General features: G+C 39.5%; 1 protein-coding gene across 3 annotated transcripts in view; it reads right to left on the minus strand.

Moving 5' to 3' along the window:
• PCCA (propionyl-CoA carboxylase subunit alpha) overlaps positions 1–26,973 on the minus strand; it is a 614,152-nt gene that overhangs the window by 317,355 nt on the left and 269,824 nt on the right. For all 3 annotated transcript variants that reach the window (XM_075852453.1, XM_075852451.1, XM_075852452.1), the window contains 4 exons: positions 22,502–22,645; positions 21,219–21,293; positions 3,819–3,887; positions 3,210–3,285 (listed from right to left, as the gene is read on the minus strand). In XM_075852453.1, coding sequence (XP_075708568.1) covers positions 3,210–3,285; positions 3,819–3,887; positions 21,219–21,293; positions 22,502–22,645 — 364 coding nt within the window. The remainder of the gene's footprint in view (positions 1–3,209; positions 3,286–3,818; positions 3,888–21,218; positions 21,294–22,501; positions 22,646–26,973) is intronic.

Consider the following 26,973-nt stretch of genomic DNA (forward strand, 5'->3'; position numbering starts at 1 on the left):
TATTTTTACAGGGACCAGCTCAGTTGTGAAGTGGCTTTGAGGGCCTTAAATATTAGAAACCCCCAATAAGTAACCGCATTAAAAAAATATCACCCGTCAAAGTATTCAAAACAGCATTTAGAAAGTTTCTTAACCCTTTAGACATTTCATAGGAATTAAAGCAAGTAGAGGTGAAATTTACAAATTTCATTTTTTTTTTTGCAGAAATCTATTTTCAATCCATTTTTTTTTGTAACACAGAAAGTTTTACCAAAGAAATGCAACTCCATATTTATTGCCCAGGTTCTGTAGTTTTAGGAAATATCCCACATGTGACCCTAGTTTGGTAATGTACTGAAGCAAAGGCCTCAGAAGCAATGGAGCACCTAGTGGATTTTGGAACCTTCTTTTTATTAGAATATATTTTAGGCACCATGTCAGGTTTGAAGAGCTCTTGCGGTTTCAAAACAGTGGAAATCCCCCAAAAGTGACCCCATTTGGGAAACTACACACCTCAAGGATATTATCTAGGGGCATAGTGAGGATTTTGACCCCACAGGTTTATTGCAGAAATTATTGGAAGTAGGCTGTGAAAATCAAAATCTAAATTTTTTTTTTTTTTAAAACGTAGGTTTAGAAAATATGTTTTCAATTCCACAAAGACTTAAGGGGAAAAAGCACTGCAAAATTTGTAAAGCAATTTCTCCCGAGTAAAACAATACCCCACATGTGGTCATAAATGGCTGTTCAGAAACAAGGCAGGGCTTAGAACGGAAAGAGCGCTATTTGGCTTTTGGAGATCACATTTAGCAGGAATGGTTTGCGGAGGCCATGTCACATTTACAAAGCCCCTGAGGGGACAAAACAATGAAAACACCCAAAAAGTGACTCCATTTATGAAACTACACCCCTTGAGGAATTTATCTAGGGGTGTAGTGAGCATTTTGACCCCACAAGTTATTTTTATAGAATTTATTAGAATTGGGCAGTGAAAATAAAAACAATCCCTTTTCTTCAATAAGACGTAGCTTTAGCTCAAAATTTTTCAATTTCTCAACAAATAAATGAAAAAGAGAACTGACCACATTTTGGAAACTACACTTCTCAATGTTTCCATTTATGATGTGGGGCATATGTAATCTGGGCAGAGTACATCAGGGGCATAGTCAGGTGGTAGAATAATTGGGCTAAATAAACAACTGTAAAATCCATAGATGTGTGTTACGCTGGGACACAATCCTTTCTGCACAGGCCGGTGTCGCACTGATAAATGGTGTCCTTACTTATCCCCTTTTGGTCCACATTCCGCACCTTTGCAGTTATGGAAATTTGCTGGGAAGTGTTGTCCTGGTATAATGCGGGCGCCCTCGCTTCCAGCAGAAATGTTTTGGCCCTACCCTTCCTGGTTCCCTAAATTTAGGGCCTTGATAATTCGCCCCTTGAAACAGAAGAAATGTTCCCCTCGAGCCTGCACAACTGCATATGTTTTTCTTTCCTGGCTTATTGGAGCCTTCACTAATTTTATTTTTTCATAGACTTAGTGGTATGAGGGCTGTTTTTTTGCAGGACGTGCTATAGTTTTTATTGGTACCATTTTGGGGTACATACGACTTTTGGATCACTTTTTATCCTATTTTTTGGGAGGCCAGGTGACCAAAGAACTGCAATTCTGGCATTGCTTTTTATATACAGAGTTCACTATGCATTATAAATTACATGTTAACTTTATTCTGCGGGTCAGTCCGATTCTGGCGATACCTAATTTATAGAACTTTTTTACGTTTTACAACTTTTTGCACAATAAAATTACTGTTGTAAAAAGAATGTATTTTTTCGTCGACGGAGCTGTATGAGGGCTTGTTTTTTGCGAGACGAGCTATAGTTTATATAGGTACCAGTTTTGGATACATGCAACTTTTCGATCACTTTTTATTTCAATATTTGTATTGCAAAGTGACCACAACACAGAAATTCTGGTATAGTTTTTTACGCCGTTCACCGCACTGAATAAATAACATTATATTTTTATAGTTTAGGCCGTTTAGTTCGCAGCGATACCAAATATGTATGGTTTATTATTTTTTTCAATAATGATGGACTTGATAAGGGAAAAGGGCGATTGTGTTTTGTTTTATTTTATTACTTCAAAAAAAAGTGTAAAGAAAAAGTTTTAAAACATAATAAAACTTTTAAGTCCCACTAGGGGACTTGAAGGTCCAACTGTCTGATTTTTGTTTTCTAATAGATTGCACTACCTATGTAGTGCAATGTATTAGATCTGTCAGTCATTCACTGACAGCAAGCCAATTAGGATATGTTCACATGCTGAGTCAAAAGTGTCTGAAAATACGGAGCTGTTTTCAAGGTAAAACAGCTCCTGATTTTCAGAAGTTTTTTAAGCCACTCGCGGTTTTTCGCTGCGTTTTTTACGGTAGTTTTTGGAGCTGTTCCATAGTCAATGAAAAACTGCTCCAAAAACGTCCCAAGAAGTGACCTGCACTTTTTTCGCGGCTATTTTTCAAAACGGCCCGTCGGAACAGAACGCCATTTTTCCGATTGAAATCTATGGGCAATGTTTGGAGGCGTTCTGCTTCCGATTTTTCGGGCGTTTACGGCCCGAGAAATGGACGAAAATGGGCTGTGTTAACATCCCTTAGGCTTCGTCTCACGGCGGGGCCTAATCTGCTTCCGTAATGGCAGAGCAAAAGATTTACTTTTTAGGCATCTGAAAAAAAGTCATCACTCTTTTGAAAAGTTTCCTCAGAAATAAATGTTAATATATCCAAGTTTGCAATAACAATCTGTTTCTGGAAATATAATTTTTCCTATATTTTTCTGCAGCAGAGGGTCCCCAATTACTACTTTTGCAGATTAAACACCCGCTGACGCCACACTCCCAGTGTATTCGTAATGGTTACAGCATTTACCAAATTAGGACCCAAAGAGAGTTCTGCTATTGTACTGACCGGACCTCTCCGGATTTGGTTAACAATCCTTTGTTATGAAACAGTAAAAAAAAAAACTTAAACCAGATTATGTAAACAATTCTGGAATCAAAAAAAGAAAAATTGAAAACCATTTCTTTAGACTGTGCTCATGAAGTAAAGTTTGTTATATTTGCAGGCATTTAATCTGCTTAAATAGTACAAGGCCCCACTATTAATTTGCGCTTATTAGCTAGAATTTTTATTGTGCTAATGAATATATTAAATATTTTTCATAGAGATTACCTCGGATGATGTAATTGTCTAACGCGTCTTCCATTCGCTTCAAGGCTTCAGCACGATTGCCACCATGGGTCACCAACTATAACAAACAGTGTTAACGTAGCATGGAAAGCAAAGGTTCAAAGAGGACTTTTTTATTTTATTTTTTTATTTCTTAAGACTAAAAATTCATAAACAAGCACAGTGAAATACTCCATAGATAAATTCCCTGAAATAATAAAAACTAGAAACGCACAGATGATTGCCTTCTTTAGTTCAGTAATTTAATGTTCCTCCTTTTAAATGCTGTACAGCATCTACTATGAATCAACCATAATGCAGTATTGCTCCCAGGCATATATCCTTCTGTCTTTGAATACATTATTATTCCTCATTAATTTAAAATGGGTTTGGGTGATAAAGCTGATGATTTTGGAGCCTAAAAGTAATTATAAAATCAAGATCTGTGTTCACCTACTGCTTTCTTGAATCAAAAAGCATACATAAACAGAATTCTACATCTAGTTCCCACTTTGTAGTCTTCCTTTTTCAAGGTGACTGACCAATATTAGTAGTGAAATGAAATGTGCTAACTATTCAATTTTGACTCCTGTAGCAGGATTAGAAACTTACTTTTGAAATCATAGGATCATAGTAAATGCTGATGTCGCTTCCTTCTTGAATTCCACTGTCAACTCGCACCTTAGGCACAAAAAATAAAAAAAAATTACTAAAAATTGAAACGTACGAGTCAAATCATGTAGACATTATAGACAAAAAAAGACACAACTAACCATAACATATAATATAGATTAATTCATGGGTTATTATGGCTTATTTATTGGAACATCCACATCTACAGCTGAGTTTTCACTCTACGGTTTCGGTGGGTTATTTTGCCGGGTTTTCCGTGTTAAAACGGCAGGGTAAAAACGCAGCCGTAAAGATCGCACCAAAACCAGAGTGTGAAAATCCATTCTGAGAACTATTTCCCTCCAATAGACAGCTTTTGATCATGCATCATTCGAACCAAAGAAATCTAAATCAAGTCGCAAATCTTTTCTATTACAGTAAGTCTGCAAATCACAAATAACCAATTAAGAAACAAAGACATAAACCTTGTAAGTAAGAAGTTTAAATTGAAATAATTCTATTATGTGTAACAAAGGAAAAGATATCATTAAATGTAAAATGAGGCATCTGTGTTTAATTGGCGGATGTGGGGTACAACACATTTGCATGTAGTCCGCAATTAGAACCAGATTCCCATAATTACTTAGATTAGCTGGAATCAAACATTGGCAAACAAACACACACACACGCGCACTAATAAAACAAACAAACGTGGTTCTTATGGTATCTTGTTCTCCAGGGAGAGCTCAATATGTCCTCGTTTAGGCAGTCTATGGTCAAGTTACCCTCAATTCTGGGCAGTTAATTCCCTGCTCTGCTTTTTCAGTGAAGTGGCTGCCTGCCTAGGAGAGAACAAATCTGGGATATTTATCAAGACTGCAGGGCCGTATTTAGCAATGTGCTGCCCTAGGAACTTTTAAGGCTGACGCACCCGATAACGCAGCTTTTCCGCTGCAAAAATGGCAACATGTGCGAATTGTTGCAGGTTTTACCTCCACATTGAATTCAATAGAAAAAACCTGCAACAGAAAACCAGCGATTCCACAACATAAATTGACATACTGCGGATTTTAAAAAAACGTACCACCGGTCAATTTACAAACGACTTTTCGGTGGGTTATTTACGCAACGTGTGGATGAGACTTGCTCAAATATCATCCACTCTACTGCTACTGTATTATGCTGCAGATTTTTCGCAATGAAATCTGTTGCGTAAAATCTGCAGTGTAAGAAAATGCAAGACATACAAAATGACTGTCAATCGACATCGATCTGGGGCTCCATGCAAAATATCACCTCGTGGGGTATCCTTGATCCTGAGGAAGGTGAGAGCTCAGCCGAAAACTACACGGGGGGAACTTATTAATGATCTCAAGGCAGCTGGGACCACAGTCACCAAGAAAACCATTGGTAACACATTATGCCGTAATGGATTAAAATCCTGCAGTGCCCACAAGGTCCCCCTGCTCAAGAAGGCACATGTACAGGCCCATCCGAAGTTTGCAAATGAACATCTGGATGATCCTGAGAGTGATTGGGAGAAGGTGCTGTGGTCAGATGAGACTAAAATTGAGCTCTTTGGCATTAACTCAACTCGCCATGTTTGGAGGAAGAGAAATGCTGACTATGACCCAAAGAACACCGTCCCCACTGTCAAGCATGGAGGTGGAAACATTATGTTTTGGGGGTGTTTCTCTGCTAAGGGCACAGGAGTACTTCACCGCATCAATGGGAGAATGGATGGAGCCATGTACCGTCAAATCCTGAGTCACAACCTCCTTCCCTCCACCAGGACATTAAAAATGGCTCGTGGCTGGGTCTTCCAGCACGACAATGACCCGAAACATACAGCCAAGGCAACAAAGGAGTGGCTCAAAAAGAAGCACATTAAGGTCATCGAGTGGCCTAGCCAGTCTCCAGACCTTAATCCCATCGAAAACTTATGGAGGGAGCTGAAGATCCGAGTTGCCAAGCGACAGCCTCGAAATCTTAATGATTTACAGATGATCTGCAAAGAGGAGTGGGCCAAAATTCCATCTAACATGTGTGCAAACCTCATCATCAACTACTAAAAACATCTGACTGCTGTGCGTGCCAACAAGGGTTTTGCCACCAAGTATTAAGTCTTGTTTGCCAAAGGGATCAAATACTTATTTCTCTGTGCACAATGCAAATAAATATATATAATTTTGACAATGTTATTTTTTTATTTTTTTTTTATAGAATCTATCTCTCACTGGTAAAATTAACCTAGCCTAAAAATTCTAGACTGTTCATGACTTTGACAGTGGGCAAACTTACAAAATCAGCAAGGGATCAAATACTTATTTCCTTCACTGTATATGTATATATATATACACACATATATATATCTATAGAGAATCTATGGGGTATTGTCAAGAGGAGGTTGAAACACCAGACCCAACAATGCAGGCTAGCTGAAGGCCGCTACAAAGCAACCTGGGCTTCCTTTACACCTCAGCAGTGCCACAGACTGATCGCCTCCATGCCACACCGCATTGATGCAGTAATTCATGCAAAAGGAGCCTTGACCAAGTAGTGAGTGCATATACTGGACATACTTTCCAGTAGGCGAACATTTCGGTATTAAAAATCATTTTTGAAATTGGGCTTATATAATATTCTAATTTTCTCAGACACTAAATTTTGGGTTTTCATTAACGGTTAGCCATAATCTTCAACATTAAAATAATAAAATGCTGGAAATAGATCACTCCCGTGTGTAATGAATCTATATAATATATGAGTTTCACTTATTGAATTGAATTGAATTACTGAAATGTACTTTTTGATGATATTCTAATTCATTGAGAAGGACTAATACATACATACATACATTATATCTCCACTATAATTTACCCCAGTTTTCTGATGTAAAATATAATTGAATTGACGGGTCGTGGTGGACCCGCCCTGCTGCTTTCCTTTCAAAAATGGCGAGGGCTGGGTAAAAGGCCCGTGTGTCTAAATTTACTACGCGTAGAAAGGTTGATGAATTCCTCCAAATAAGTGCAGGATATATTAAGGCAGATTTATTGATGCAATTCTGCAAGTTTTGTAGTGCAATTCCATGCAAAAAAAAAAAGTTGTGTTCACCACTATTTATGAAGTCCCCGAAACACCATTTCCAGCACAAGAAAAAAGAAGGGAGAAGTGAATCATACAAAGAAAAAAAACAACCAAAAAAACGGGACATTCTGACAGGTGCCATTTTTACCGAAAAATTATATACATCCCAGGATTTTCCCTTAAGAATGTATGTTCTTAGTTTCATGTTTGTTTGTTTTTTTTTATAAATAGGGGAGGGAGATCAGGGGTAAGTAGCAGGTTTTGAATAAGTACACATTTGTACATAGACCATTTCCATTCCACTTAATAATGCAGAGTTCTTCCTCTGTTAAAATGTCAGCACACAGCGTCTATCCAGATTTGAATGCCTCCAGTAAATGTTACAAGCATAAACTCAGATATGAGAGAATACCAGACCAAAACAGTCTAATTCAGACCTACACCATTCACTTTTACAATTATCGGCTTAAACATCATACACAAACATCAACTACACAGTACAAAAGCACTCTACACACTCCGTTACAAGGGCATCACCAGCATTGGCAATCCCCGTTTTCTGCCCTGTCATAAGAAGCTTGAAGCCACCTATATCATCACAATTGTTTATTCAGTTCTCTCTTCCTGGGATGGTTTAACAATGACACTGCTTATTACACATTTTATGCTCTAAATGCATGAGGTGGAAAGAAAACAGGGACAATTTCAAAGGACAGAACACTGCTTGCTGTTAGTGAGCGAGTATGTTTATTAGTATATTGCTGAGTCTTGTTTTTCGCTCTCAGTTTGACTTCATCAGTACAATATTAAGGGTTACCCTTATGAAGTGTTTCAAATGAGCCGTTCCTGGGGCTAAAAAAATCTAATAAATTGCATCTGTCAGACTTTTATATGAACGGCCTGTGGCTAGAGTGAGAACAAATCTGGATGTCTCTAAACCCTTCCCTTTGGGACGAGGTACGCGTCAGGGGTGTCCACTTTCCCCTTTGTTATTTGCTCTTGCGATTGAGCCTCTGGCGCTGGCAGTGAGGCATTCCACTTCAATTACTGGTATCACTCGAGGTTCGCTGGTTGAGAAAATATCCCTGTATGCAGGTGATACGTTGGTGTACTTGGCGGATGATGGTCCGTCGTTGGCTTCGCTCCTACAGCTGATTGACACTTTTGGGGCCTTTTCGGGTTTATCAGGTTAATTGGTCTAAGTGGCCTCCACTGAAAAGTAGCTAGAAACTTGGAGGAACCTCCCCCTTTCCTTATATGGTAGGATAAATGTTTTCAAAATTATATATCTGCCTAAATTTCTTTACCTACTCCATATTTGTACCTACTCCGATTATCTTGCCCAAACAATTTTTTGGCAACTGGATGGGATTCTACGTGGGTTCCACTGGCAGAGGGGGCACACCTAGGTTTAGTCTCAGTCTTCTACAGGCCCCAAAGAGCATGGGGTGGATGGCAGCACCCAACCTTTATCTATATTACTTGGCTTTGCAGCTGGTGCTGGCTTACTGGTGGATTGATATTGATTTAAGTAATGCGGCCACCGCGCTGGGAGGAGCACTCAGGGCTTCCTATAAGAGTCTTACTAACTTATTATATAGGTTTAAGCACTAGTGTCGGGCGCCACTACCGTTAAAAACTATAGCTAGTGCCTGGAAGAAAGCACATATATTAATGAGAGATGTTGCGGATTCTTCTGTCTCCCCTAGGACTCCATTATGGAACAATCCATGGTTGCCTCACCTGGTGTCCCTGCCGGGAGCGATGATGTGGGCTGGGGTAGGGGTTCGATTTTTAGGCCAAATATACTCTGTGGATAGTGGTTTTGTCTCCTTTTCTGAGCTTGAGGTGCGGTTTGGGGTCTCGAGGAAGGCTTTTTATCACTATCTCCAATCAAGACATGCCTGCTCGGCCCAGTTTGGTTCTGTCATGCCAGCTTTGGGGTTTTCCAGAGTAGAGGACTTGCTTGGCACCCCAGACCTTCCTAAAACTCTTACTCAAACCTATGCCTTGTTGTTGTTGTCGTCTGTAAAACGACCTTTGATAGGGCGTTCCTGGGGTGGAAGAGAGATATCCCTGATTTGTCGGAGGAGTGGAGAGAGGTGGAGCTCTCATTCTTTGACTCTGTATTAAAAAATCTTGTGCACTAATAACTGTCACGGTTCTTACACAGGATTTATTACACTCCGGTTAGACTTCAGAGAATTGGGGCCTCCGGGTCGGATAGCTGTTTTAGATGTCAGTCGGATGTTGGCACGTACCTCCACTGTGTATGGTCCTGTCCCAGGATTTCGTCATTCTGGTCTAGGGTTGTGGCGTTTCTTCATGAAAAATTTCCGTTTCCCCGGGTTCTCTCCCCTCAGGTGTGCCTCTTGGGCATTATGAATAAGATAGTACAAGGCAATTATGACAAAATATTTTTTCGATTTGCTTTGTTTTGTGCTAGGAAGGTTATGATTATGGCATGGAAAACCACTGTGTGTCCTAGTCTAGAACATTGGTTGCAATTGGTAAATAAGTATGTACCCATGTATCAGAAGTTATACCTTAGAAGGAGATGCCCTGACAAATTTGGGAAGATATGGGCTAGGTGGTTGGAGACCTCTGACACTGCTATCTAATGTGTTTTTTGTTTTGTTTTTTTCTCCTTCTTACTGGCTGGAGAGGGAGCACTGGGAGATGAGTGGAGCGAATGTGTGAATAGGTGTTTGTTTTGTCTGTTCTGGGCAATAATAATGGTCACCTTATGATCCTGTTTTAATTGCGAAATACGAATATCCTTATGTGATCCTTCTTGTCTAAATAGTGGCTTTTGCCTTGTGAAGGTCTCATATTTTGTGGTGATTGTTATTGCCAACTAGTTTTGGTTGGTCAGTATGCTCTGTTTGTTTTTTATTACAATGTTGTACTTTTGTAATTTTGTACCATGAGAAAAGTTAATAAAAGAAAACCTTTTTAAAAAAATAGCTTCTGTCAAACTTTGGTATCTGGAACAATCAAGAGATAATTAAAATAATCAATACAGATAGACATGTCCCACTGATCCAGGGGACAGAGAAATTCAGAGTAAGCTAAACAGCAGTATTCAGTTGCAGACCGTCCTAAGAAAACAGTAACCCAACTATCTGCACTAAGGCAGAAAGGGTCAACAAGGTGTGTTAAATGATAAGGTTTAATTTCAGCAATTGCAGAAAAGGTTCATATAAGAATCATTGTTTATAGGGATGATCGCTTTACTGACTGCTAATCCAATGATGAAACAAAAAACTTTAACCTGTGTGAGTGCCTAAAAAATGAGACCAGAACAGTACTAAAATGAATATTGGCAGATAATGTATTTGGAACAACCAATAATCTTTCAGCCATTGATCCTTGAGGTGAGAAAACATACATATGATAACTTCAGAATGCATTCATTTCCTTGCAATGCCATGTATTTGTTTTAGGCGGTATAACATTTTAGAAATTGCTATACAACAGACAGTCTATTCACACTGCATTTGCATTGTACGTTTGAGGTATATGTCCGGAGTATACCTCCAACAAATGCCATTTTGACCTATGATCTAGCTAAACTAGATTTGAAGTCATGTCTGAAACCTAGAAAACTTGTGCGGATACCTACCACTTGAGCTTTGATTTTTATCTAAATAATTTTTGTCCTGAAGAACTGCACAAAAAATATAAAAGTTTTATGTAATACCACATCATATAAATAATAATAAGAGTGATACTGAAAGGTGACTGCAGAATGGTGTCTTGATCCTGTACGTTTGACGACAGAAGCAGTCCTTTACGCATGTGGTTGCTTTTATTCTTATTTGAAATTAAAGTTAAAAGGCCCAAATACATATTTATTTCCATGGATGTAATCTTTAGGGAAAGTTCACGCTGAAATTCGCATACAGAAGAAAAAAAACTGCATTTAGATTTAAAAAATAAATAAACAATGCAAATTAAATCTGTACAAATTGCAGCACCAACAAAGGGAGGGGGCTCCCTTTATCACCCCAGGCTTGCCCAATCGATTAGGCTGACTATTTTACAGTGACAGCCAAAGCCTAAGTAAGGCCCCTTGGGCTCTTATGAAAATGCCTATCAAGACATATTGTAGGTATGTCTTGATAGATGCCTGAGCATTTTATATGCTCAAACAATATTATATTGGAATTAGGGCTGGGCGATTTTGACAAAAAATAAAATCTAGATTTTTTTTCAACCCTATGGGCGATTTTCGATTTGAATCTTGATTTTCTTATTACTGTTAAATAAACTGAAAAAAATATAATTTTAATAAAAAGTTACTTATATAAAGAAAATGACTTAACATATATTACTATTATAATTGTACAACCACAATCCAAAAGAAGAGGCAGCACTCCAGTGGTATAAAAATCCAAAATGTATTCACCCAACATACAGGCAACGTTTCACCTTCCCATTGAAGGCATTTTCAAGCAGACATTGCAGGCAAGAGCAGTTTAAATTGCAGCAGGGCCAGGCAGATCGCGCCGAGCGGGCACTCTGGGGCGAGATTACATTATAGTGTCTGAGCAGGACCAGCCCCACCATGGGGTGTTAAATAAGTGACATTAAGCCCCGATTCACACAAACGTGATTGGACCGTGAAAAACGGTCCATGTGTCAGCCGGATTTCCCGGCCCAAACAAGGTACATGTGAACGGGACTCCTGGCATCAGTCATTTAGGCTGCAGTCACACTACAGTGAAAAAAAACTGTCCATTAAAAACTGATCAATTGTCAGTATCTCATGTCCATTTTGCATCGTCTCCAAATGGATTTCCTTTGTCGTTTTTTTTTTTGGTCCCAATCCATGAAAACACCACAGTGCCCATGGAGACAGTGCCACAGTGTCCGTGTAGATAGTGCCACACAGCCCCCATATAGTGACAATGCCCCCATATTGTGCCACAGTGCCCACATATAGTGCCACACACCTACAGGGCGTAGTATGGCTATATAGTAGGAGTCTCTGCTTCTCCACGGAACTGCTGTTCCGTACTGTATCATTTTGTTCACTACAGAACAGCAGAGACAGAACGGGGCGCAGCTTGTCAGACAGGGCAGACCAGGCAGTGACGCGATTGGCAGGGTGGAGCTTCCTCCTGCAGCACTGCGCCACTAGAAGAAATAGATTTAGTGATTCTGTTAAAAAAACTGAATTGTCAGAGGCCTCAAGGGCGAATTAATTCAACTAATCGCCCAGCCCTAATTGGAATATACAGGTATTCCTATATATCACAGTAAAAAATAAGAAAGAAAAGTATATGGAAATTATATTGCAATAGCCACTGGAAACAGGCATGGATATGAGCGCTAACACTCTGCATTGCAGAATAAATTGTCAATAAAATCAGCAACAAAAAAACAATTCATAAATATTATAGGTTTCTACACATATATGAGCATATGTATATCTATCACTTTTACATGGCACTCGTTTGTGTATAGTATTGTTTACAACCGTGCAAGTTTTTATGCTAATAACTTTCTTAATAGACAACTGGGCGTGTTTTTACTTTTTGACCAAGTGGGCGTTGTGGAGAGAAGTATATGACGCTGACCAATGAGCGTCATACACTTCTCTCCATTCATGTAATCAGCACATAGTGATCTTGCTAGATCATGATGTGCAGTCACATACTCACACATTAACATTACTGAAGTGTCTTGAGAGTTAATGGACATCGCTTCCAGCCAGGACGCGATGTCTATTCACAATCCCGACACTTGGGTAACGTTTGTGTAGGATTTACATGCACAGCAAGAGTAATCTCGCGAGATCACGTTGTAAATGACAGTTTACAGCGTAATCTTGCTTGATTACACTTGCTGTGCTGTAAGTCCCACGCAAACTTTACCGAAGTGTCGGGATTGTGAATAGACATCACGTCCTGGCTGGAAGCGATGTCTATTAACTCTCGAGACACTTCAGTAACGTTAATGTGTGAGTATGTGACTGCACATCATGATCTAGCAAGATCACTATGTGCTACATAAATGAATGGAGAGAAGTGTATGACGCTGAATGGTCAGCGTCGTATACTTCTCTCCACAACGCCCACTTGGTCATATACTTCTCTCCACAACGCCCACTTGGTCAAAAAGTAAAAACATGCCCAGTTGTCCATTAAGAAAGCCATTAGCATAAATCTAAAATAGGTCATAACTGTCAAAATTGATCGTTTTTCTAAATAAAAAAAAAGTGCTGTAATCTACATTACAGCGCTGATCATATTATGTAGAAGATAAGGCACTTATAATGTGGTGACAGAGCCTATTTAACTAATTTTATTTTTTCATAGACGTAGTGGTATGAGGGGTGTTTTTTTGCGGGACGAGACAGTTTTTATTGGTACCATTTTGGGGTACATGCGACTTTTTTATCACTTTTTATCCTATTTTTTGTGAGGCAAGGTGACCAAAAAAAAGCAATTCTGGCATCGTTTTTTTTAGGGGTTTTTTTTATACAGCGTTCACCATGCATTATAAATTACACGTTAACTTTATTCGGCAGGTAAGTCTGATTCCGGCGATACCTAATTTATAGGACTTTTTTATGTTTTACGACTTTTTACACAATAACAATACTTTTGTAAAAAGAATGTATTTTTTCTGTCGCCAAGTTGTGAGAACCATAACATTTTAATTTTCTCGTCGACGGAGCTGTACGAGGGCTTGTTTTTTGTGAGACTAGCTACAGCTTATATAGGTACCATTTTTTGATACACGTGACTTTTTGATCGCTTTTTATTCCAATATTTGTAGGGCAAAGTGACCAAAAAACAGAAATTCTGGTATAGTTTGAAGTTTTTTTTACGCCGTTCAGCGCGTGGAATAAATAACATAACATTTTTACAGTTTAGGCCGTTACGGTTGCAGCGATACCAAATATGTATGGTTTCTTTTTTTTTTCAATAATAAAGGACTTGATAAGGGAAAAGGGCGACAGTTTTATTTTATTAATTGAAACTTTTATTTTATGTTTTAAAACTTATTTTTTTACACTTTTTTTCATGTCCCACTAGGTCCAAATGTCTGTTTTTTTTTTTCTAATACATTGCACTACCTATGTAGTGCAATGTATTAGATCTGTCAGCCAGTGTCAGCAAGCCGATAAGGCTTCGCCACCCGTCGGGGCATTATCTTCTTCCATAATGGCAGAGCAGGAGGCCATTGTTAGGCCTCCTGTTGCCATAGCAGCAGTTGGCAGCCCTGATTGCATGGCAGGGCTGGCAATCAGCTAGCAACCACTAAGATGCAGCGATCACTTTCGATCGCTGCATGTTAGGGGTTACTGGCAGGGATCGGTGCTAGCTCAGGTTCCTGCCGTTATAGGTGGATGTCAGCTGTAACATACAGCGGACATCCACCGCTGATGACACCAGCTCAGCTCCTGAGCCGGCGCCATCTTGCCGTCGGCTACGGTAGCCTTTCAGGCTCCACCTCCGGGCGGGGCCTGGAAGATTTCCGTGCTAGGCATACCGAGAGGCCAGTATTAGGCCTCCGATTGCCATTGCAGCCACCGGAACCCCTGTAATTTCATTGCTGGGGTTCCGATGAGCTGCCAACAACTTAAATGCAGTAATTGCTTTTGACCGCTGCATTTAAGAGGTTAATGGCGGGGATCTAAGCTAACTTCGGTCCCCGCCATGACGTATTCATACGGCAAATGTTGGGAAGGGGTTAAACAAGCACCAATCTACCTGTTATATAGTCGATTGGCGATGTTATGGACAGAAGTCATTACATTTTTATTTGCATTTAAAGAGAATCTTTCACCTCCCCATACATGTACAGCTGAGTGCAGCATGTAATGGGGAGGGCTGCACAAACCCTGGGGCACTTTACATTTTTTTCTACCTCCCTCCGTTATTTAGATATCGGTGCTGTTATATGTGGCGCCCGATATTTAAATAACCCCCTGAACAGTCAACGGGGCGTGTACTGGCAAGGGGGCGTGTTACTATGGCTGTGACACTGTCCAATCAGATACAGACATTGTTACAGCTTTCAAAGATTAGTCTTCTGCCGAACTGGCAAGGGGGCGTGTCACTGCTACGGACAGTGTAAGAGCTGTGGAGAGGAGCTCTCATCTCTTCAGCTCTTGTGAGAGATCAGTCTTGCACTTAGTCTGCCAAAACTGGCAAGGGGGCGAGTCTCTGCTATGGACAGTGTAAGAGCTGGGGAGCGCTTACACTGTCCGTAGCAGAGACACACCCCCTTGCCAGTTCGACAGACAATACAAGACTGATCTCTCGCAAGAGCTGAAGAGATGAGAGCTCCTCTCCACAGCTCTTACACTGTCCGTAGCAGTGACACGCCCCCTTGCCAGTTCGGCAGAAGACCAATCTTGAAAGCTGTAACAATGTCCGTATCTGATTGGACAGTGTCACAGCCATAGTAACACGCCCCCTTGCCAGTACACGCCCCGTTGACTGTTCAGGGGATTATTTAAATATTGGGCGCCAAATAGAACGCCACCGATATCTAAATAACGGAGGGAGGTAGGAAAAAATGTAAAGTGCCCCAGGGTTTGTGCAGCCCTCCCCATTACATGCTGTACTCAGCTGCACATGTATGGGAAGGTGAAGGGTTCTCTTCAACCCCTTCCCGCACATGGGCGTGACTGTACGTCCAAAATCTAAGTGAGTTCCCGCACACGGGCGTACAGTCACGCCCTGCAGATAAAGCAAGCACAGGAGCTGTGCGCACTTTATCTTCAGCGGCTGTCAGCTGTTATACACAGCTGACATGCCGCTGCAATGGCTGTTACCGCCGATCGCAGCCATTTAACCCCTTCAATGCGGCTGTCAATGACGTCCGCCGCATTGAAGTGGTTTACAGAGGGAGGGAGCTCCCTCTGTACCCCCCGGGTCTCCCCGCAATGGATCGCGGGTGGCGATTGTTGCTATGACAACCAAGAAACCGTTACTAGGCTTCCTGGTTGCCAAGGTACGGTAGCCTATTAGGTCCTGCCCGAGGCAGGACCTAATACGCTAACTGTCAAATGAAAAATGACAGTTACGATGCACTGCACTACATAATAAGTGCAGTGCATCGTACCGGGGATCAGAAGACCAGATCTTCAAGTCCCCAGGTCAGCGTAAAAGAAAAAGTAAAAAATGTAAAAAAAAAGGTGAAAGAAAAATAAATAAATAAAAGTTAATAAATAATAAAAACAACACTTGCCCTGTTTCCCTGATCAACTCCTTTATTATTAGAAAAAAAATGAAAATATGAAAAAAAACTATACATAATAGGTATCGCCGCGTTCGGAACGGCCTGATCTATAAAAATATCACATTATTTTTACCGCACTGTGAACACCGTAAAAAATTTTCATAAAAAACAATGACAGCATTTTATTTTTTGGTCATCTTGTCTCAAAAAAAATTTAATAAAAAGTTGCAAGTAACGCAAAATGGTACCAATAGAAACTACAGTTCGTCACGCATAAAACAGGCCCTCCTGCAGCGATATCAACGACAAAATAAAAAAGTTATGGCTGACAGAAAATGGTGACACTAAAACATGATTTTATTTTAGAAAAAAAAAAGAGTATTTTTATTGTGGGAACGTAGTGAAACGTAAAAAAATGAAATAAATTTGGTGTCGCTGTAATCGTATCGCCCCGCAGAATAAAGTTAACATTGTTTATACTGCACAGTGAACACTGTAAAAAAAAAAAAAAAAGAAACGTGCTAGAATGGCTGTTTTTTGGTTTCCTCATCTCCCAAAAAATTGAATAAATAGTGATAAAAAAATCGGATGTACCCCAAAATGGAAACAATAAAAATTACAGCTCGTTCCACAAAAAACGCGCCCTCACACAGCTCCGTCACCGGAAAAATAACACGTTATGACTCTCAAAACTCAATGATGCAAAATGACGGCCCAGACCAATTTTTAGGTCCAGTAGAATTTCACTAAATATCCACATCGTCATTTGCTGGATCCCACATGTGGACCCTGTAGATGCAGCGGAGATGAGGAAACTTTAGGGCCTTGTGCGGCTTATAGGGCTAGTGAAGAAGTCAAAGATTAGGCAATACTGGAGCGCAGATATTTTGTATAATACCCAATAAACCCGGCCTGTGCATAAAGGATTGGTTCAAAGCGACCACACCAATCCATGGATTATTCATTCACCCCATTATTACATCATCCTATTATGCCCTGATGCACTCCGCCCAGCTTACATATGCCCTGATGCACTCCACCCAGTTTACATATACCCTGATGTACTCCGCCCAGCTTACATATACCCTGATGTACTCCGCCCAGCTTACATATGCCCCCACATTATAAGCTGAAATACCACTAATACACCAAGCAAAATCTGCGCTTCAAAAGCCAAATGGTGGTCCAACTGAGCCTGGCAGTGTACCCAAACGGTAATTTATGACCACATATGGGGTATTACTATATTCTGGAGAACCCGCTTAACAATTTATGGGATGTGTGTCTACGGTGGTACAAGCGGGGCACAACACATTGGGCACTGAAATGGCATATCTGTGGAAAACAGCAATTTTCAATCTGCAACATCTATTGTTTACTCATTGTTGTAAAACACTTGTGCGGTCAAAATGTTCACTACACCCCTAGATCAATTCTTTGAGGGATCTAGTTTACAAAATGGGGTAATTTTTCGGAAGTACCACTGTACTGGTACTATAGCTCAATGCAACATGGTGTCAAAAAACTAATCTTGTAAAATCTCCACTCCAAATACTAAATGGCGCTCCTTCCCTTTAGAGCGTTGCTGTGTGTCCAAATAGCAGTTTATGACCACATGTGGGGTATTTCCGTACTCCGGATGAAGTTGCTTTACAAATGTTACGGTGCTTTTTCTCTTTTATTTGTTGAGAAAATGAAAAATTTTGAACTAATGCTTCGTGTTATTGGAAAATAATGTAATTTTTCATTTTCACTGCCCATTTGTAATAAAATCTATGAGACACCTGTGGGGTCAAAATGCTCACTACACCCCTAGATGAATTCCTCAATGGGTGTAGTTTGCCAAATGGAATCACTTTTGGGTAGTTTACACTGTACTGGTACCTAAGGGGCTTTGCAAAATGGTGCAGAAAAACCAATCCAGCAAAATCTGCTCGCCAAATGGCGCTCCTTCCCTTCTGATCCCTGATGTGTATTCATACAGTGGTTTATTACCACATATGGGGTATTGCCGTACTCTGGAGAAGTTGCTTTTCAAATGTTATGGTGCTTTTTCTCCTTTATTTGATGAGAAAATGTAACATTTTGACCTAAAGCTACATCTTAGTGGAAACAAATGTAATTTTTACTGTACAAATCTAATGAAATCTGTGAAACATCTGGGGGGGTCAAAATGCTCACTACACCCCTAGATGAATTCTTCTAGGGGTGTAGTTTCCCAAATGGAGTCACTTTTGGGGGGTTACCACTGTACTGGTACCTTTAGGAGCTTTACAAATGCGACATGGTGCCGAGAAATCAAACCAGCAAAATCAGCGCTCCAAAAGCTAAATGGCGTGCCTTCCCTTCTAAGCCCTGATGTGTATTCAAACAGTGGTTTATTACCACAAATGGGGTATTTCCGTACTCTGGAGAAGTTGCTTTACAAATGTTGGGGTGCTTTTCCTCATTTATTTGATGAAAAAAAATTCTGAGGTAAAGCTACATCTTATTGAAAAATAATGTCATTTTTCATTTTCACTGCCCAATTCTAATGAAATCTATGAAACACCTGTGTGGTCAAAATGATCACGACACCCCTAGATGAATTCCTCTAGGGGTGTAGTTTCCCAAATGGAGTCACTTTTGGGGGGTTTCCTTTGTTTTTGCACCACAAGACCTCTTCTAACCTGACATGGTGCCTGAAATAGAATTTAAGAAAAGGAAGGCCGAAAAATCCACTAGGTACTCCTTTGCTTCTGGGGCCTTTGTTTCAGTCCAGTAGCGCACTAGGGCTACATGTGGGATATTTCTAAAAACTGCAGAATCAGGGCAATAAATATTCAGTCAATTAAATTTGCAAATTTCCCTTCCACTTTGCTTTAATACCTGTGACACGCATAAAGGGTTAAGAAACTTTCTAAATGCTGTTTTGAACACTTTAAGGGGTGCAGTTTTTAAAATGGGGTGATTTGTGGGGGTTCCTAATATATAAGGCCCTCAAAGCTACTTCAGATCTGAACTGGTCCCTAAAAAAATAGCCTTTTCAAATTTTCTTGAAAATATGAGAAATTGCTGCTAAAGTTCTAAGCCTTGTAACATCCTAGAAAAATATAAGGATGTTCAAAAAATGATGCCAACATAAAGTAGACATATGGGAAATGTTAACTAGTCACTATTTTGTGTGGTATAACTATCTGTCTTACAAGCAGATACATTTGAATTTAGAAAAATGCTAATTTTCTCTAAATTTTGGTGTTTTCCACAAATAAATATTGAATTTATCGACCAAATTTTTTCACTAACATAAAGTACAATATGTCACGAGAAAACAATCTCAGAATCGCTTGGATAGGTAAAAGCATTCCAGAGTTATTACCACATAAAGTGACACGTCAGATTTAAAAAAAATGAGGCTGTGTCATAAGGTCCAAAAGTGGCTGGGTCCTTAAGGGGTTAAGCTGCTCCCATAGCAGCTCAAACCTAAAGGAAACGTAAACATTTTTAAAACTATGGTCAAGGTTTACAAACATTCTGAAATAGACTACTCCTATTTATGTACAATTTACTTCTGCAAATCCCTTAAGCATAGCAGTTTTATAGGGTGAGCATATGTGCAATTTTAGAGTAACCATATTTTTTGTTAAATCATTAAAACACCACGGTTAATTGAAAACTCTGTCTAAAGGAGGAACCCTGTGAAAACATTAATTATCTTCCTTGCAATTAATTCCACAATTAGACGCATAAGATGCTGCTGACGAAGACTATCTGCTCTCATTTTGACAAAACATCATCAAGCAATAGGCTTGATGTCCTTACCACAGTGCGGAAGCCTCTGGCATAATTAAACTGTATTTTGCCTGGACTGTAACATACCACGTGAAGCTTACAGGCATATCCCACCCTTCATTTTCAATTCACCTCTTGCTCAAAACACAACTCCCAGCCCACCATGTCTACCTGACAAGTGACAGCCCAATCTGATTAAATGCTTGCAAGGGAGGGGCAAGTGGGCCTCCATGACAGGCCAAAAGTGATCACCATGGAAATCCATAATTACAGCTGTCAACGCGTCTACTGTCCTGCTGGCATCAATTTGATTGCTCCCAGCAATAATGATAGACAAAGCTTAGTGTGCACTCCCCTGCACCCAATCACTTGATCTATCCCTTGGTCCATTTAGCTGACATGCTACATTCATATAAGCAAATAACATTAGTCCATAGAATATTTAAGGCATTTTAATTGTTTTTCCTTTTCTCCAGATAGCTTGCAAGCACAAATGTTATTACACAAAACTCCTGCTGCAGCATTAATTGAAGAAAGATTTGGTGGGACAATGTCTGTAGGGGGTATGGTTTTGTCCATTATCACTTGTACTTTCAACAGGTCTCACGTTTGAAAACTGCAAATTGCAGAAACTTGCAAGGGCAAAATGTTTGACATCTTGTTAGCTATTAAAATGTAGAAGAAACAGAGAAAAAAAAAAGCCTGAATAATTAACGTACACTTTAATTCAATGAGTCTCTTGCTTGACGTTCACAACTGATGTTCAAGCACAACCTCTAATGTATGTTTTCTCTTCTAATATTTAGCAAGACATAATATGCTGCTAAACCCTTGCAATTTTTGTTCTACTCACAGGCTTTGAACACAGCATGGAGTCTCTGAGCCAAGAAAGGGTCAGGTCCCATTAGAAAGAATATGGGAAAAACAATTTTAAGAAGTGAAATAAATCACATATCCAATAACCTCTTTACATTTTGAATTGGCCCCTATTCCATGTACGTAACCAGTGGGAGTAATCTTACACACAGATGGTATAGACCCTGTTAGTCTGTAAGCAAAACACTGGGTCACAGTTACACCAATTTTACGTTTATTGCATAGAAAATGGAGACCTTTTTGTTCTTTTTATGCAGCATAAAATTGACTAACAGACCGACAACTCAAAAGTGTTCAACTGATAAAACTGCTTAGTAAGTTGTAATTTGGCTGCTCCACAATACAAAGTTAATATCTATTGTGTCATGCTAAATATTACCAACACTACAGCATTTTTTTTTAGTAAAACATACTAATAATAAATATGATAAAATGTAACAGAAAATATTAACAACATACCCCAGGCAAATGGTGTGGCTCATCGTACTGGGAAAGACGACCGATGGAGGGTAGGCCGAAGGATTTATATGGATCCTAAAGTCAAAAAATAAACACAATCAATCAAAATTCCTAGTGGTAAATCAATACAGGTATTAAAATGAACATAAAAAAATAAATAAAAAATAGTCCCATGCTGAAGAATTCGCAACATAAATGTCTGAAAAACTAAAAATTAAGAAAATTTTCAGGATCCAGTTTCATGTTCATTGATTGCGGTTTCATATTTAGACAAGTAAAGAAAGAAAGAGGTACAGCAAACATAGAAGAGAAAATTACAAAACATGAAGCCCCTGCTCATGTAGATCAACTAGTCTATACAGAAACACAAACAGAAAAAATGGGACATAAATATCAAAACCACAAAAAAGGCCATACTCACTAGGTAGGTGGGTGGGTGAAAACCCGTTCCCATCAGGACGCAGACGGGTCAAAGAATGCTGCAGAAGGAGTGTGCATTAAATAGTGATAGCCCCTCCCACTAGTCTTGAGGGGAGTGGCGGACTAAGTGCTCAAAGTAGAGGTGTTGCAAACAACCACCAATGACCATTATTATTTCACTTCCACCTGCACTGAATGAGATTTGGTACGAAGGGTAATTGTGCCACTTTTTATACATGATGTATTGACAAGGCAGAGTGAGCAGATCATGTGTTTCTCCTACTACCTCTTAGGGTCAGTACACAAATTTTTGAGGCGCTGATTTTTATGTGGAAACGAAGTCAGAATTAGCGCCAAAAGAAAACAAACAGCCAAAAATCGCCCCCCCCATTGATTTCAACGGGAGACAGAGGCTTTTTTTTCCCCCCGTTTCAGCGTTTTTCGTCCTTGGTCCTTGCATTAGCTTCAATGGCCACGCTGCTAAAAAACGCGGAAAAGAAGCACAGGCATTTCAAAATCTGTAGGAATTCTGAGGTAGACTTATTCTGCCTACAAAGAACTCAGTGAGAACTGGGCCTTAGTCCGTTAAATTCAATATTTCTGGGTTTATATATAGACTTAGAAAGCTAATATCACAAAAGGAACTATTCTATATTATGTAATTTAACATGAAATGTAACCTTTTTACAATCCTAAAATAAGCTTTAATAAAAAATAAGAGTAATATTTTAATTTAATATCCAGCGCAAAAAAAAAATATTCTCAGAGATGCTCGCAAAATGCTTTCCAAATGTAAATCCTTGACTTCACCTCCTAACTTTAGCACAGTGCTAAATTAAACAAAAACCATTACAACACACTACCTCAGCGTAGACACGACATTCGACTGCCCAGCCATTTATGGGAACATCAGCTTGATTATATCTAAGAGAGTAACCCTTCGCCACACGGATCATTTCTTCTACAAGGTCCAAGCCGGTAATACATTCTGTGATGGGATGTTCAACCTGCAATTAAAAAAAAATCTTTAAAAAAGGACACAGTAAACACAGGGCAGGGTCCTAAAAACTGTCTCACGCAACGCATGCTATATTTATCAAACAGATGCGATTTGGAAGCCGCTTTATGGTGCAGAGCTTCTGCCTTTTTAAGAGGTGTTCTTACAAGGAATTTTCTGTGGTGTGACATCATTATGGCCAACACATCATTGTAGCGGGATCTAACTTAACACAGGATAGGCGGGGACAAATAGAAGTCAGCAGAGGGGGAATTTCATTGGGATTTACTATTGTCAAAACAAACAACTTCATTTTAGAAGACATTTAACGTGAGATGTGCAATATAATAGGTCTAAGGTCAGGGGCGAGAAAAGCACTATTGGCACCAAAGTTAGCTTTTATTTTAGTCGAACAACCCATTTATTTAAAAAAAAGATTAAACTTGGTAATATGCTTTGTTTTAAACCTGCATGGATCGCAGGTTTTCAGTCCCCCCTACGCGTGGACCCAGAGGTTCGTAGGGACCACTCTTGTGGTGATGTGTTGACAGGCTCTGGGAGGAGGGGAGGAGTTTCCTTCTCTGTGTGTGTCAATGATGTGATTGAAGGGGCCGGCTGTCTGGCTCAATTCATCAGCTAAACCAGCCCCCTTCTCTGTCATGGCAGTTTGAGACTGATAGGAGGCTGGCTTAGCTGATTAATTGAGCCAGACAGCCAGCCCCTTCATCCGCATCATCGACACACAGAGGAGGGAGAACATGAACAGCCGCTCGGAACCTCCGGCTCCATACAACAGTGATTGAAAACCTGCAATCCGTTCAGGTTTAGAAGAGAAAGTATATTACAAAGTTTATTCATTTCAGAAAAGAAAAATAACAAATAGTTTGTATTTTCGTCAGACAACCCTTTTAACAATGTGTCACACCAAACTCAGCCCCTGAAGTTCAGAATGATAGTCGTCGGAAGGACAATCATTAAATTAATTGTCCTCTATTGCACCTTTCCTACCAATTCCTAGTGTCCTTATTTATACAGAAAAAAACCTGAATGATAAAAAATGTAAAGGGCAGAATTTTGCTTCCCCCACCTTAAATCTATAAATTTGACCCTCTTCTCAATGGTGCCCTAGGCGACCCTTTACTCCACCTACCCTTGTCTCTGATCGTATTGATAAACCTGCCCTTGTGTACACTATATGTTATTAATGACATATCTATTTTTAAACAATATCTTGTTATAAAAGGTCTCTCTGTTCAGGATTACAAGACTTTTTTTTAACCTAGGGAAAAGTGTCTTTTTTGTAATCCACAGAAATTTGCTAGATTTATAAAAACTGGGCATTAATCTTGCAATCTGTTGTATTTTACATGTACAAGTTGAGTAAGCTTATCATCATGCTGTTCTGCTATACTCAACATGGCAAGCATGGCAGCAGCTTATGATTTCCTGTACAACTAGTTTACTCTAAATCTTAGCCATTCGCCTGCTTTCACTAACCTGTCCTGACAAGCAACCAGATTAGCGTAATCTTACATCAGTGCAGTGTAGCAGAAATGAGCAGATGGATCCTTTAGATTTTTTTCCCTCTAGACTTGTGTGTGGAGTGCTTAGCATGCACAATAGCAAAGATGGATTGGAGGTCTTATCAGCAAATTATTGCTAACCGTTTTGGAAGATGCCATTGTAGGAATAACCCCAGCTTTTCACACCATGCCCATGGTGAGCCTGCTTACAGTGTGTGCATTTTCTCAGAAAATGTTTACTAGCATATGGACAACATACGCAATATTACTAATTCTGTAATGTTATTTGCCACATCTCCCCCATAAAAAAAAGTCAAAGAAAATAATTCCACTAAGAAAAAACTAAAAAAGACAAAACAATAAAAACACGTTAAAATAAAAAAAAGATAAACTTATACAATGTAAAAGATCATTTAAAAAATTTTTTATTTTATAACTAAAGAAATTAGCCGTAAACATTAAGCTTAAATGGGATCAAATATTATTTCCACGATCTCTATCGTTGTCACCATTTTGTAATATAAAAGGAAGTTACAAAACTACTTTCTAACAATTCCCAGAGTTTACTACATTCCATGTAAAATTCCACAACATAAAATGTGAACTCATGCAAATCATGTTCCATTCCCAAATAAAGGTAGAGAATTCAAAACTAAAATGAAAGGACAGAACTTAAAGGGGTGGTCCGAGATACCATCATATTTCCAAAAACCCCTTTAATGCATGTAATTTATAAATGTAAATACATTTGTAATATACGTACATTTTCCAAAGAGGCCCCGTTTCCAGATCCTGCCGTGGGGAACTTGACTGGTGACGTCACTCTCTGCACTGGCTCTGCCGCTTTGTTTATCTCAAATTCTTTGCCAGGTATGCGACATCACTTGTCACGTGGTGTAAATCGGCTTGTTCTGCTTCACAGCCCGTAACGCGCATGCGCTGTCACTGCTGTTCTCGCGGTCCCTGCTGTTCTCAAAATAACAGCAGGGGCCGCGCATGCTCTTTCCAACAGAACAAGCCGATATACACCACGTGACAAGTGACGTGTCGTATACCCGGCAAAGAATTTCCACAGAGATTCCACAGGCAGGATACGCTGCTGATTTTCTACAACAGAAAATCTGCAGCGGGATTTAAAACCACCTCAGGTAATTAAGTCACAGAAATCCACAGCAAATAATTACCGCAAGGCTTAACTAGTTGCCGACATAGGACGAGATGCTCGTCCTGGGCGGCGGGTACTTTGCACATTAGGACGAGCATTCTCATCCTGTGTGACAGCCAGTGTCCGTGCATGATGGGGAGTGGGGTAACGGCTGTAATACACAGCCGCAGCCCTGCTCTAAAAGTTAACCCCTTGAATGCCGCTATCAAAGCGGATTGCGGCGTTCACAGTAAGAGGGGAGACTGCCCTTTGATCGAGTCACAGAAAATCCCTGTGATGCGATCATAAGCCCATAGCTGGAGCGCCCAGACAGCCTAGGGTCCATTGAAGGACCCCCGGGGCTGTCTGAATATATTTCTTGTTGTTAGGGTATACTGAGGTATGCCCTAACAACTGTCTGCGTACTATAAGTACTAATGTACTGGCAAATAGATAAATGCCAGTACATTAAAGTTAAAGAATCTAAATTAAAATGAAAAATCCCTTAATGGGATAAAAAAAAAAAGTTAATGTAAAAAAACAAATTAATGTTAAATATAAAAAGTAAAAAAAATAGACAGAAATACCAATTTTTTGCAATAAATAAACTTTTTAAAATATAAGTCCCAAAACATTAAATATAGACATATTTGGTATCGCCACGACCGTAACAACAAACATATACCATTATTTATGATGATCGGTGTATGGTGTAAGAAATTAAAATATTAAAACTTCAGCGGAACTGCATTTTTTTCACCAAAATAAAAATGTATATAAATTAAACGATAATCTATTTGTACCAAAAAATGGTGCCTACATGAAGTCCCGCAAAAAACAAAGTCTCATACAACTACGTCGTACAAAAAATAAAAAAAAGTTATGCGCGTCGGGATGCAAAGTGGGAAATATAAAAAAATTGTTCTGTCCTCAAGGTCAAAACTGTCCGTGTCCTTAAGGGGTTAAAGCAAATTCCTATTCAAAACAATGGAGGTGGATGTGTTGTGGATTTCCGCACGGAATTTGCGTGAAATCCTCAACATTTGAACGGGGTCTGCAATAGGAGCGAGACCTATGCATACAATTTCCACTTCAAAATGATAATATTGTACTACAATCTTCATAAGGAAGCCACCAATCTTCTAGAAAAATCTTGCAATGGACACATTTATTCCCTACCAATGTGATTCTTATATAACTACCTCTCCTCTGTGCTTCTGAGGTTGCCCTGACCATAGCATTAAATATACCTCATTAAATATATGGGGTACAACTTTTTTCGTTTACTTTTGTTTATAGATCACCGGTCTTAGCCATTCCCTTACCTCACAAATCCTGGGTAATTTGTATCATTGGTTAATATTTTACATGCTCTACTAATGTGGGGGACGCACATATTACTATGTAAGATAAAGGTGGTATGTTCTTTACTGCATGCATCGGTGGAGAGACCAGACTAGTTTTCCTTTTTAAACCTCACATCATGGTTTATTTATGTTACTGAATAATATGTTGAACATGTTTGTAGAACATAATCGTTGGTCGGCACGGTTAGGGTATGTTTACAAACCGCCACAAAAAAACTGCTCACGCAAACATACCCTGGAGCGGCTAAATTTAATCGCATATTCAGGGAATATGATTTCGGTCCCAACCGGTGTTTTGTGTTGA

The sequence above is a fragment of the Rhinoderma darwinii genome, chromosome 2 (assembly GCF_050947455.1).
Source record: "Rhinoderma darwinii isolate aRhiDar2 chromosome 2, aRhiDar2.hap1, whole genome shotgun sequence".
Taxonomy (NCBI): Eukaryota; Metazoa; Chordata; class Amphibia; order Anura; family Rhinodermatidae; genus Rhinoderma; species Rhinoderma darwinii.